This window comes from Loxodonta africana, chromosome 3 (genome assembly GCF_030014295.1).
Source record: "Loxodonta africana isolate mLoxAfr1 chromosome 3, mLoxAfr1.hap2, whole genome shotgun sequence".
NCBI lineage: Eukaryota > Metazoa > Chordata > Mammalia > Proboscidea > Elephantidae > Loxodonta > Loxodonta africana.
The window spans coordinates 86,900,062-86,913,312 of record NC_087344.1 but is presented as its reverse complement, the minus strand read 5'-3'; the positions used below and the strand labels follow the sequence as shown (position 1 = coordinate 86,913,312).

At 37.2% G+C, this 13,251-nt stretch overlaps 1 protein-coding gene across 2 annotated transcripts in view; it reads left to right on the top strand.

The window, feature by feature from the left end:
- The window catches only part of AGBL4 (AGBL carboxypeptidase 4), a 1,457,453-nt gene that overhangs the window by 631,639 nt on the left and 812,563 nt on the right, over positions 1 to 13,251 (top strand). For both annotated transcript variants that reach the window (XM_023549621.2, XM_010591301.3), the window contains exon 3: positions 8,410 to 8,504. In XM_023549621.2, coding sequence (XP_023405389.1) covers positions 8,410 to 8,504 — 95 coding nt within the window. The remainder of the gene's footprint in view (positions 1 to 8,409; positions 8,505 to 13,251) is intronic.

Here is a 13,251-nt window from a genome sequence, read left to right as displayed (position 1 = left end):
TGAGGCTGTCTTTGCTATTTTTTACCCTCTGCATTTCCATATAAATGTTAGAATCAGCATATCTATTTTAATACACACACACAAAAAATCTCCTGCTGGGATTTTATTGAATTACCTTGATTCCAGTAATGAATCATCAATCTGTGAATATGGTACATTCCTCCATTTATTTAGGTTTCTTTGATTTGTCTCAATAATCTTTTATAGTTTTCCCTGTAGAGGTCTTGAACATGTTTGTTACTTTTATCTGTAGGTATGTGGTAGTTTTAGAGCTATTGTAATTGGAATCATTTAAAATTTTAATTTTTCTAATTATTTATTGTTATCATATAGAAATACAGATTTTTTAAAATACTGACTTTTTATTAATGAATTCTAATAGTTTGTTGATTCTTTTGGGATATGCTACATATTTCTACAAGTTTCTTGGCATAGATGAGTGAGTACCTCCAGCCCAGCATCCATTTGTTGAAACATATCAACTGGTATTCTGTCAGTTCCTGGAGTCTTGTTTTTTGCCAATGCCTTTAGTGCATCTTGGACTACTTCCTTGAGTACCATCAGTTCTTGATCATATTCTACCTCCTGAAATGGTTGAACATCCACCAATTCTTTTTGGTACAGTGACTTTGTGTATTCCTTCCATCTTCTTTTGATGCTTCCTGCATCTTTTAATATTTTCTCTGTAGACACGTTCAGTGTTACAACTGGAAGCTTGAATGTTTCTTCAGTTTTTTTCAAATTGAGAAATGCCAAGCGTGTTCTTCCCTTTTAGTTTTCTATCTCCAGGTTTTTGCACATGTCATTAGAATACTTTGTCTCCACCAGCCACCTTTTGAAATCTTCTGTTCAGCTCTTTTACTTCGTCATTTCTTCCATTCGCTTTAGCTACTCTATGTTGAAGAGCAAGTTTCAGAGTCTCTTCTTGACATCCATTTTCATCTTTTCTTTCTTTCCTGCCTTTTTAATGACCTCTTGCTTTCTTCACGTATGATGTCCTTGATGTAATCCCACAACTCCTCTGGTCTTCTTTCTATCATTAGTGTTCAATGCATCAAATCTATTCTTGAGGTGGTCTCTAATTTCACGTGAGATACACTCAAGGTCGTACTTTGGCACTCGTAGACTTGTTCTAATTTTCTTCAGTTTCACCTTGAACTTACATATGAGCAATTGATAGTCTGTTCTGCAATCAGCCCATGACCTTGTTCTGACTGATGATATTGGGCTTTTCCATCGTCTCTTTCCACAGATGTAGTCGATTTGATTCCTGTGTATTCCATTTGGCAATGTCCACGTGTATAGTCACTATTTATGTTGTTGAAAAAGGTATTTGCAATGAAGAAGTCATTGGTTTTGTAAAATTCTATCATGTGATCCCAACATTGTTTCTGTCACCAAGGCCATATTTTCCAAATACCAATCAACTTTCACATTCCAATCACCAGTAATTATCAATGCATTCTGATTGCATCTTTGATCAATTTCAAACAGCAGAAGTTGGGAAACATCTTCAAATTGTTCATCTTCAGCCTTAGTGTTTGTTTTGTAAATTTGGAAAATAGTCATATTAACTGGTCTTCCTTGTAGACATACGTATATTATACTATCACTGACAGCATTGTACTTCAGGATAGATTTTGAAATGTTCTTTTTGACAATGAATATGATGCCATTCCTCTTCAATCTGCCATCCCTGGCATAGTTGACCATATGACTGCCTGATTCAAAATGGCCAGTACCACTCCATTTCAGCTCACTAATGCCTAGGATATTGCTATTTCTGTGTGCCATTTCATTTTTGACGACTTCCAATTTTCTTATTATTTACGGATGTGTGCAGCTGTTTCTTCTCATTTCGAGTTGTACTGTATCACAAGTGATATCCTGAAAACTTGATTCCATTAATATCAACTCTGCTTTGAGAAGCCAGCTCTTCCCCAGTCGTATTTTGAGTGTCTTCCAACCTGAGGATCACCTTCTGGCACTGTATCAGACAATGTTCTGCTCCTAATACTAAAGTTTTTACTCAGCAGTTTTTTCAGAAGGCTTGTGAGTGATTTCTTTCTAGACCACCATTTCACTAATTCTGTAGTATTTTGGGTGGCATAGTGGTTAAGTACTATGGCTGTTAGCCAAAAGGTCAGCACCTTGAACCTACCAGCCCCTCCTTGGAAATCCTATAGGGCAGTTCTACTCTGTCCTATAGGGTCGCTAAGAGCTGGGGTGGACTCGATGGCAACAGGTTTGGTTTTTTGGTTTAGCTGTATTCGAGAGTCTCATTTTAAACACCTTGCCTCATGCATATTCAGGGCTTCATCTATTGTACTTGTTTGGGTGTTAAAATCTGAGTCCTTAGTTACCAAGGTTAATAACTTGCCTTCAGGACCCCTACTTGTTTTTGGCATCTGTTGATTTCTCTTTATTTCTTAGGAGCTCAGCTCTGTATATAAGAATATTCTTCAGTATTCTTAGCATTTCTTTTTGATTCTTAGCATTCCTAGGAGTTTGAGAAGGTTATCCAGGGTAGCTCTTCACAACCTTTTTCACATCCAGACACATACAGAAAATGATATTTATATAGAATGTTGGGATAAATTGGAGTGTATTTAGGGGCTAAACATATGAAGCTTGGTTAAAAAAAATAATGTGTAATAAAAATAAGATATAAAGTATATAAAAAAAAGTATATAGAAGATATTAAATGCTAAATTTATTTTTTAAATTCTTCAAGTTTTTAAATGTAATGTTTGGGTTTGCTTTCATGAACATTCTATTTTTATATCAACCTTTATTTTTGAAATGGGTACATGCAATTCCTGATCAAGACCATTCAAGGATGATCTCTTCACAGCCTTGATAGTCGCTCTCAGTGAGAAACTGTTCACACAATAAAGTGATAAAAATTCAAGACTATTCAAATATTAAACTATTTGAAATTATGTTTAAAGAATCTAGCAGCTCTTCCTTTCTTTTCACTCATAATTACAACACTGAAATTCTTTGTGAAAATCAAATAACTTTCAAATCTAATCAAACTTTTAATTAAATATTTTAAAATAAGGATGCAGCTCTGATTTGCAGAACATGTGTGCCTTTTTAGAACAGTCACCCTGCAACTAGCTTGAATGATATTAAAAGTGAAATTTACTCATACTTGGACAAAATTATTGGACATATGAGCAGACAGAGAATCAAGGCTCTTGCCTGGGACTGCACCTAGCTCCTAACCATACTCCCATCCACATTGGACCACTTCTTGGCCTACACTTGGAATGGAACTTGTTTTCCTCTAACAGCACCATGAGCCCTTTGGTCAGGATGGGCCACACTGCAGGTCTCACACATGGCTGTATTGAAGGCTGAGGAAATAAATATCTCACTGCCCAACTATAACCCATTCTTAGATTACCAGTTTGCCACAGGTCACTATTTTCAGTGCTTTGATTTAGAGCACCATATTGCTGAAACAAGAAGCCTGGATTAAAATTTTGAATCTAAAGAAGAAATAATGGAAGGAAGAAAACATAATGTACTAAAAGTTCAGGTTTTATTGAAGAGAAGGGAGAAGAGTCAATAAATATTGAGCACTTACTCTGAGCTAGGAACAATATACCAAGTGATTTATTTATATAATTTTTTCAGATTCTTACAAAAAGTATTTAGGAAGCTGTTACTATCCTAATTTTAGATGGAAAAAATCAATGTTAAAAGAAAAAAAGTATCTTGCCCAAGGTCACAGAACTAGTGAGGAACTGGGTTTCAATCCACGATGTACCCAACTGAAAGTCCCTGATCTTATTCTCTTGAGTCAGTGGACTTGGTTCAAAGTCTATCTCTGCAATTTATTAGCTCTGTGACCTTAATTCACTCAATCTCAATTTGTTAATAAGAAGAATAATAGTCTCTGTCTCAAAAAGTTCATTATCTTCAAAATCAATGAGATAATGTGCATCAGACATCAAAGTCTCTGGGAGTGGGGCTTAAGCATCAGTAGGTTTAAAAAGCTATCAAGGTGCTGCTAATATACAACCAGACAATTTTTATACACAAAGTGCTGAGATAATGTGAAAATATAAATAAAATGCTTAACTCAGGATTGGTACTCAGAAATTGTTACGTACACTTAGAGTTGTTGTTATTAGTATTATTATTTTTATTGCTATTACCTTACAGATGCCATTTCTCGTAATGTAATGAATAAATACACGTAAAACCTGGGAGGTCAAGATTTCTCCTCTTTCATTCTCGCCACCTCATACCGCCTTCCTGAATAAGCTGGAAAATGTAAAAAAAATGCATGAGTAGGGAATGGTAAGAGATGGCGTTACTTTTTGTTTGTAGTGTCATAGAGAACATATTATCTTTATGGCCAAATCACCTAACATTTATGTCCTGGCTCTACCACGTAATCACTCAGAGATTTTGGGGGGCAAGCCATTTAGCTTTTATTAGCTTCAATTTCTTCACATCTAACATTAGGCTAAAATAAGTAACTTTTGTTTGTGGATGGAAGAATTAAATAAGCATATTTAAAACACCTAGCCACCATGCGTCATTAAGTTTGTTGTACTGTGGCGACTTGCATGTTGCTGTGATGATGGAAGCTGTGCCACCAGTATTTCAAATACCAGCAGGGTCACCCTTGGTGGACAGGTTTCAGCAGAGCTTCCAGACTAAAAGAGACTAGGAAGAAGGACCCGGGAAGTCTATTTCTGATAAAAATGGCCAGTGAAAATCTTATGAATAGTAGCAGAACATTGTCTGATATAGTGCTGGAAGCTGAACTCCTCAGGTTGGGAGGCATTCAAAATACGACTGGGGAAGAGTTGTCACCTCAAAGTAGAGTTGACCTTAATGATATGGATGAGGTCAGACTTTTGGGACTTCCATTTGCTGATGTGACAGTACTCGAAATGAGAAGAAATAGCTGCGAACATCCATTAATAATTGGAACATGGAACATACGTAAAGTACGAATCTAGGGAAACTGGAAGTCATCAAAAGTGAAATGGGAAACAAAGATCTATATCCTAGGTATTAGTTACAGTAGTACACTGGCAGGGAACTGCCAGAAATTCAAACCGGAATCAGAAGAGGACATACAATGAGGAATGCCATTGCTAATGTCAGATGGATCTTGGCTGAAAGCACAGTATACCAGAAAGATGTTTACGTGTGTTTTATTAACTAAGCAAAGGCATATGTGTGGATCATAACAAATTATGGATAACATTGCGAAGAATGGTACTTCAAGAACACTAAACTGTGCTTATGAGGAACCTATACATAGACCAAGAGGCAGTCACTTCAAGAGAAAAAGGGGATATTGCATGGTTTAAAATCAAGAATGGTGCACCATAAGGTTGTATCCTTTCACCATACTTATTCAATCGGTGCTGAGCAAATAATCTGAGAAGCTGGACTGTACAAAGAAGAAAGTGTCATCAGAATTGGTAGAAGACTCATTAACAACTTGTGATATGCAGATGACACAACCTTACTTGCTGAAGGCAAAGATGACTTGAAGTGCTTACTGATAAAGGTCAAAGACTACAACCTTCAGTATGGGTTACACCTCAACATAAAGAAAACAAAAATCCTCACAGCTGGACCAATAAGCAACATCATGATAAACAAAGACAATATTAAAGTTGTCAAGGATTTCATATTACTTGGGTCCACAATCAATGCCCATGAAAGCAGCAGTCCAGAAATTAAATGGTGTATTGCATTGGGAAATATGCTGCAAAAGACCTCTTTAAAGTGTTGAAAAGCACAGACATCACTTTGAGGACTAATGTGAGCCTGATATTTTGAATCCCCTTATATGCATGTGGAAGCTGGAGAATGAGTAAGGAAGATGGAAGTAAAGTTGATGTCTTTACTTATGGTGTTGGTGAAGAATATTGAATATACCATGGACTACCAGAAGAATGCACAAGTCTGTCTTAGAAGAAGTACAGAGTGTTCCTTGGAAGCAAGGGTGGTGAGACTTCCTCTTGTGTACTTTGGACATGTTATCAGAAGGGAACAGTACCTGGAGAACCACATCATGCTTGGTAAGGTAGAGAGTCAGCAAGAAGCAGAAGACCCTGGATAAGATGGAATGACTTAGAGGCTGGTAACAGTGGGTTCCAACATAGCAACTATTGTGCAGGACTCATCAGTGTTTCCATTCTTTTGTACGTAGTTTGCTATGAGTCGGAACCGACTGGATGGCACCTAACAACAGCAACAAAACACCTAGAAAATTTTCCTGACACATAGTAGGATCTTAATGATCAAATATTTCACTCTGTTACACATTTCTTTATCCCAGCTTCTCAAATGCACAACATTTCTGAATTAGATTTCTCCCTGCATTTAGCAATAGCCTAGATTCCATGTGGTTTACAGATGCATTGGAAATGGATCTGATACGTGAAATATCAGAAGAAAAAAGGGGGCTTAAGCCCTGTAAGGTTCAAAGGCCATTTGTCCCCTTGATATTGATTTTCTTAAATTTTAGATAGTAGCTAAGACCCTGGGAGAAGTAATTGAACTCACAACAGGCAGGTCCAGGTTATTAATAATGGAACAGCCCTGGACATTCTTGATGACTTAATTTAATGACAAATGTGATGTCTGAAACTGAAATGGGGTCAATGGCTGGGTCTCTGATAGAGAAAAGACAACAAAAGTTATTCTTAAGAGCTTATTTCATAGAACAAAGCATTTAACGAAAGTCTCAAACATGGACCCAGAGGAAGTGGTTTTGATTTGCTCTTTTTGACAACACGAAATTTTGAAAGCTTGGAAAATTCCCATTATATTTTCTTTTTTGCCCTTAATTTAGAAAATAGACGTGACTAGAATTATGGAATTTTGGAACTTTAGTGAGCAACTGAAGGATAGGGATCATAGACATCCTACTTATCTTTTTATCCCCTGGATTACAGTATCAGCTTTATCATCTATTAATTGCATTACTTTGAGCAAGTTAACTAAGCTCTCTGAGCCTGTTTCAACATCTGTAAAATGGAGATGTTCATATTTATTTGAGTTGTAGAAGATTTAAAAATTTTTAAAAGTATATAAAAATCCCTGGCACTGGAAAGTATATAATTCCTCAACCAAAGAATATTTATTGTATAATATACTACAGTACATGAATTTTGTTGCTTTCCTCTGTTGTACTGCCTCTGCATACAAAGGCTAGACTATGGTAACCACTTGAAAGCTCTCCCCTTTCTCCAGCTGTTCTGGCTGTCCGAGGCCTGTTCCTCATCATCTCTTCTTTGAATTATTTCAGTGATCACTGAATGCCTTTTAACCTGAAGTTCTCTTCTTTGTCCCAATCTCTCCTCCCCACTTATGATAAAATTAAATCTAAACCAAACCCATTGCCATGTAGTTAATTCTGACTCATAGCAATGCTATAGGACAGAGTAGGACTTCCCATAGGGTTTCCAAGGATGTAATCTTTACAGAAGCAGACTGCCACAATTTTCTGCCTCAGAGCGACTGATGGGTTCGAACCACCGACTTTTTAGTTAACAGCTGAGGACTTTAACCACTGCATCACCAGGGCTCTTTTTTATGACAATACTGTTTGCTGAAATAAAGGTCTTATCTCTTTTAGCTATACTACCTTGCTGGAAGGGCTTTAGCTATCTAGAAAACCCCACTCTCATTTTAAAGGTGAGAAGACTGAGGCCCAGAGGGGAAATGACTTAATCAAGCACTTTTGCAGTTAATGCTGAGATCAGGGTGAAGCCTAGCATCTCTGGCCCCTATCAAAGGCATAGCAAAGGGGTTAGAGAAAAAGACATATATCTTCCAGTGCTAATCAATGAGGGTACCCAGCAGTTGGAAATTTTTCAAATTTCAATTTTGCACTGAGTTATTGTTTTTAGTTTTGTTGAACTTCGAATATACTATTGTATCCAAATGATAATATTATTCATTTCCATGCAAATTCTAGGTCAACCTAGAGAGAGAGGTCACAATTAATTATTATAGCTTAAACTTATATAGCTTTCACTATATACCAAGTACCTTACATATAAGAACTTATGTAATTCCCATCAGAACTCTATGAAGTAGGTACTGTCATTATCCCCATATTTTTAAATGGGGAAACTGAGGCACAGAGATTTAGTGGCTTGGGAAGTCACACAGCTTGAGAGTGGTAGAGTTAGGATTAAAACTCAGGCTACCAGATTCCAGGGTCTGTGCTCTTAACTACTGTGCTAAACTGGCACCGACACATTACGTTCCATGGATGTCATTTATCCTTACCATACAGTTGGTGGCTAGTCCATATGGCTCTCTTTAACCCTGCTTATTGTTTCCTATTTTAATTATGAGGAGTGGCAACTTGCAGAATATAGTCTTTTGATGAACTTTGTCCTCATTCTTTTTCAGAGGGTCATTTTCAACATTGTTAACTTCAGCAAGACCAAGAGCCTTTATAGAGATGGAATGGCTCCTGTGGTGAAATCTACTAGCAGACCAAAATGGTAAGTGACCCATGTCATAGGACGCCTTTCTGGTTGGAAAATTTGACCCAGGGCACAAGTATATCCACTGTGTGGCTAAGGTTCAGCCTCATTGTCACTGGCAGGAATAAAATGCGTTTTTAATGGCCACTCTCTAGGCTCTAGGCACTGTTCTTTGAGAGTGTTGGAATGGAGAACATGGTCCCATGCTTGACTGACTAACATTCTATTATGATGGAAGGTACAATCTGTTATTTGGTTAGTTTCCTGTCCTGTTTGCCTTTTATTATCATATCTTTGGAAGCATAATTAAAGTTGGTTCTGCATTTTGTTTCCTAAGCTTAGATGTTGTGAAGTAACCTAGAGCAGAGACGTTGGGAACTACAGTTGAATAGATTCCCCTTGCTTTCATGATTTGTGTGTGTGTGTGTGTGTGTGTGTGTGTGTGTTTGGTGGATGTGGACCATTCCTATGAGGAGAAGGGGAGTGGATTGGATTGTTTAATAATAGTAATGATGATGATACAATGACGATAATGATTGATGATAACTACTTCTGTTTACTGAGAGCCTACAGTCGGAATCGACTAAAAAGCGACAGGTTTGCTTTGATATTATATGTCACATGCTTTTCAAATCCACCAGCCATTCCTTGGAAACCCTATGGGGCAGTTCTACTCTGTCCTATAGGGTCGTTAAGAGTTGGCATCGACTCAACGGCAACGGATTTTTACATTTACTGTTACTAATTCTCACAACAATTTCACGAGGCAAATTTTGTATATCTCACATTACTGATGAAAAAATTGAGGCTAGGAGAGGTTGTTACTTTCTCAAGATCATAGATAGTAAGGGGAGGAGTCTGTATTATTTGTATTTCCCCACTCTGCCATTCCAGCCCATTCATTCATCCAGCCATTCATTCATTTATTCATTCAGTAAACATTGAGTGCACCAAAATAAGAGATTTTGAAGACAGAAGCCATTTATTATTCATCTGTCACACAGTAGGTGTTAAGTGAATGCTTGTCAAACTGAATTGAATTAGTTATGAGAATTTACATGTAAAATGCCTGGTACTTGCTAAGTGCTCAAGAAATGTTATCTATTAATGGTATTATGTAAAACACTATATAAATGTAAGGAATTGTTAATATTATTCTAGCTTTGATCCTTGTTTGAATTTTAATGACTAGGGAGAAGATTGTTTCCAAATATCTATATTTATAGAAAACTAGAAATTCATAAATATTGAATTGTACTTTTGTCTACAACTGATACTTAGCAATTTTCTATAAATGCTGGGCTGAGCAGCTCAGGTTTGTAAAAATGTAGACAGTTGATGATGATAATGAAAACTGTTTATTAAGAGCTAAAAATACCTCACTGGACCTGTGCTTTTCTTTGCTGCATCTGGTCCAACTATAATGCTGTTTATTGTCTCAATCTCTTTTTGACAATCTCTCTCAATCTCTTTCTGAGGCCTGGGTAAGGAGTAAGGCTTTGCTTTGAGTGTCCGAGCCCAGCCCAAGTTGATAATTATAGGGCCCATCTCTCTGTTAATAGGAATGTATGTAGATTTATATCTCAAACCTTGCCAGCAAAAGAACATCGTTGTTGATTTGCTTACAAGGGCCTTCAAGAAAACATTGTACTTCTTTTTTCAGGTAATGTGTTGGGATTTATACAGCAACAACCACCATCCTCTTTTCCAGAGTGTTCAGTTCTGAGTCTTTTTTTTTTTTCCTCCTCCTTTTTTTGTGCTTTTGAAAATCTTTAAGCCTTAATTATTTTATTTTACTTTGTTTTGTTTCTCATGGACTATCATTTGGGTCCTGTCTATCAGGGTGCTTTACAAGATTTTGAAAAATTAATGAGTCATTGCATTTCTCTTATAATGCTTAGAATTAAGTTAGCCCTCTTCCCCAAGGTTGGTAGGCACTCAGCAGCAGCCATTATCCAGTTACTGGGCTTCTCTAATGGTCTAAAAGAGTCTGAAGTTTCAGAACTGAGTCTGACGGACTTCATCAAGCCAGATAGGCACAAGGTCCCATAGCAAATCAAGTTGTTTATATATCTAACCTCTCCAGGAAATCCTGGTGGCGTAGTAGTTAAGAGCTATGGCTGCTGACCAAAAGGTCAGGAGTTTGTTTTACTTTACCATCCCCAGACCTTGAATATGAAACTATTCACATTCCTTCATGGTCCCTTTCCTCAAGCGAGACATTTACGTATGTGTTTAATAGGACTTTATCGAGCACATTATACGTGTCATGTACTACCCTAGGTATTAGGGATAAAGTATAAATATGACAGAAAATACCTGTTCAAAAAGGGAATTTTCTTTTAGAATTTCATTACATTTTCTCCTCAAACCATGATTGTTAAAACTCTCCTTTCCACTAGTTTGTTCTGAGGATTCTTTAGCCCCGTCTTAGTGCTTTCTGCTTAGGACTTTCTTCTATTCTCTGTGTCAACTACCTGTATCAGAACCTATCCCCCAGTAGTCATTATCCTAAATTTTCACAGGGTTACGCAAAGTTGCCATGTTCTCGACAATGGCCAGACTCGATTCTAACAAGTGCCTTATAGAACCTAATGCTAGAGTATCTTCTCCAGTGTCTTTCTAATTCCAGCTTTCCTAATACCAAAGCAACCACTATTACAAAAGGGGAAGCTTCTGGTACTTATCTTGTCCAGGGCATTTATGTCTTTTGGTATTACAAACAGGCCATAGGAAAACCCTTAAATCATGACAAACGTTAAAAATCTTAAATTACCTGAACTATATACCAAGGGAAATATATCCTAGTGGCACAGTGGTTAAGAGCTCAGCTGCTAATCAAAAGGTAGGCAGTTGAATGCACCAGCCACTCCAAGGGAGAAAGATGTGGCAACCTGCTTCCATAAAGATTACAGCCTTGGAAACCCTGTGGGGGGCAGTTCTACTCTGTCCTGTAGGGTTGCTATGAGTCAGAAATGACTCCACCGCAGAGGTTTTTTTTTGTTTGTTTGTTCTTGTTTTTTAACATATATACCAAAGGAGCCCTGGTAACACAGTGGTTAAATGCTCAGCTAGTAACTGTAAATTCAGCAGTTCTAACCTACAAGCTCCTCCATCAGAGAAAGATGTGGTAGTCTACTTCTGTAAAGATTACAGCCTTGAAAACCTTATGGGGCAGTTCTACTCTGTCCTATAGTGTCACTGTGAGTCAGAATCTACTCCATGGCAATGGTTTTGGTTTTGAGTTTGGGTATTTATATCAAATTGGGAAAACAAACTGTGTTTTCAAGGTGAAATAAACATTCTTCACCTCTCTCACTGGGGACTATAACTGATCCCCAAAAAAGATGTCTTCAGGACTTAGCATAGACCTGGTTGTCAATTAGTCGTAGAAAGCAAATGAGCAAAAGAAGTAACTAAACAGTCATTATGCAAATGTATGGCCACTCTACACTGAGCTGCCATGAGGAGATAAAGTCAGAATATTTGGCAGCAACTGGAGAAGGCGGAAGATTCAGAAATCTTTTGCCTGTTTTAGTTCACTTTAGTTTTACACAAGTAACGACAGCCTTCTAAGTTCATTTGCCAACTCGCTACTCCCCCAGGCATGCTATGCTTTTTTTTTTTTTTTCCAGCAATGGTAGAGCTGTTAAGGATTGTTGTTAGGACTCTGTAACATCAGGTTTCTACAACTATAACTACAGCTCATTAGTATTTCTTAACAGTGTATAAGGCTTAGACTGCTATGTGGTAAGCACTGCTGGGAACTGACAGTACAAGACAGATGTGATCTATATCCTCACCTATGCAGAAACTGAGGCTAGGAATATTTACACAATTAGTAAGTGGCGGCACCAACTAGAGACCTCAACTCACAATTCCGTATTCCTCTCCCATTCCATTCATGGGGTTGGTGGTAGAAGAAGGCTCAAAGAAGTAGTGTGCTGCTGTGTGACGTTTGGTACATCTGAAAAACTCTGATTCCCTTGGCCATTACAGTAGAGAGTGAGGAAATTGAACTAATCTTAGAGGTATCTTCCATTTAACACATTTTTATTGAGCATCTACTATGTGCTAGGTCCTAGGGTGAAAAATATGAATCAGTTATGAATTCTATCTTTAAAAACTTTATTTTTCATAGGATGGAAGGAAACACAAACACAAATAGCTAAAATATAAGGTGCATTGTGCTGAGAACCATTAGTGAAGTATGTAAAGTATGCTATGGGATTGGAGAAAAGGAAGAAAATTTTATCGTTATCATTTGGAGGATAAAAGGAGGGGTGGTATTTCAACTAGATTTCAAGGAATGGAACATGAGTAAAATTAAGGAAATGGGATTCTAAGTGGGGGAAATATAGCCCATGATGTAGCCATGTTATATCTTTTATAAGCCTGATTATAAAAAGTGCATAATAATAATTTCTCCCTGGGTTGTTATAAGAATCAAATATGAAATGGGTGTGTAAATACTTTTTAAAGTCTCAAATGTCTAATTTTCTTTTGTTTCCCCCCACCCACTCAATACTGATTGAGTAAGCATAATCCCTCCCTTTGTTCATTCTTCTTCCCTTTCTCCCTTCCTTCCATCTGTCAGTAAATGCTTACTGAATAGGTACAATGGACCAATCATTATGCAAGACATTAGGACATAACAGTGACAAAAGAGATATGATTATGGTTCTCATAAAACTTATAGTCTACTGGGTCAGGATTCAATATGTAATTCTAGTAAACTGTGATAACTGTTGCAACAGGGGGAATT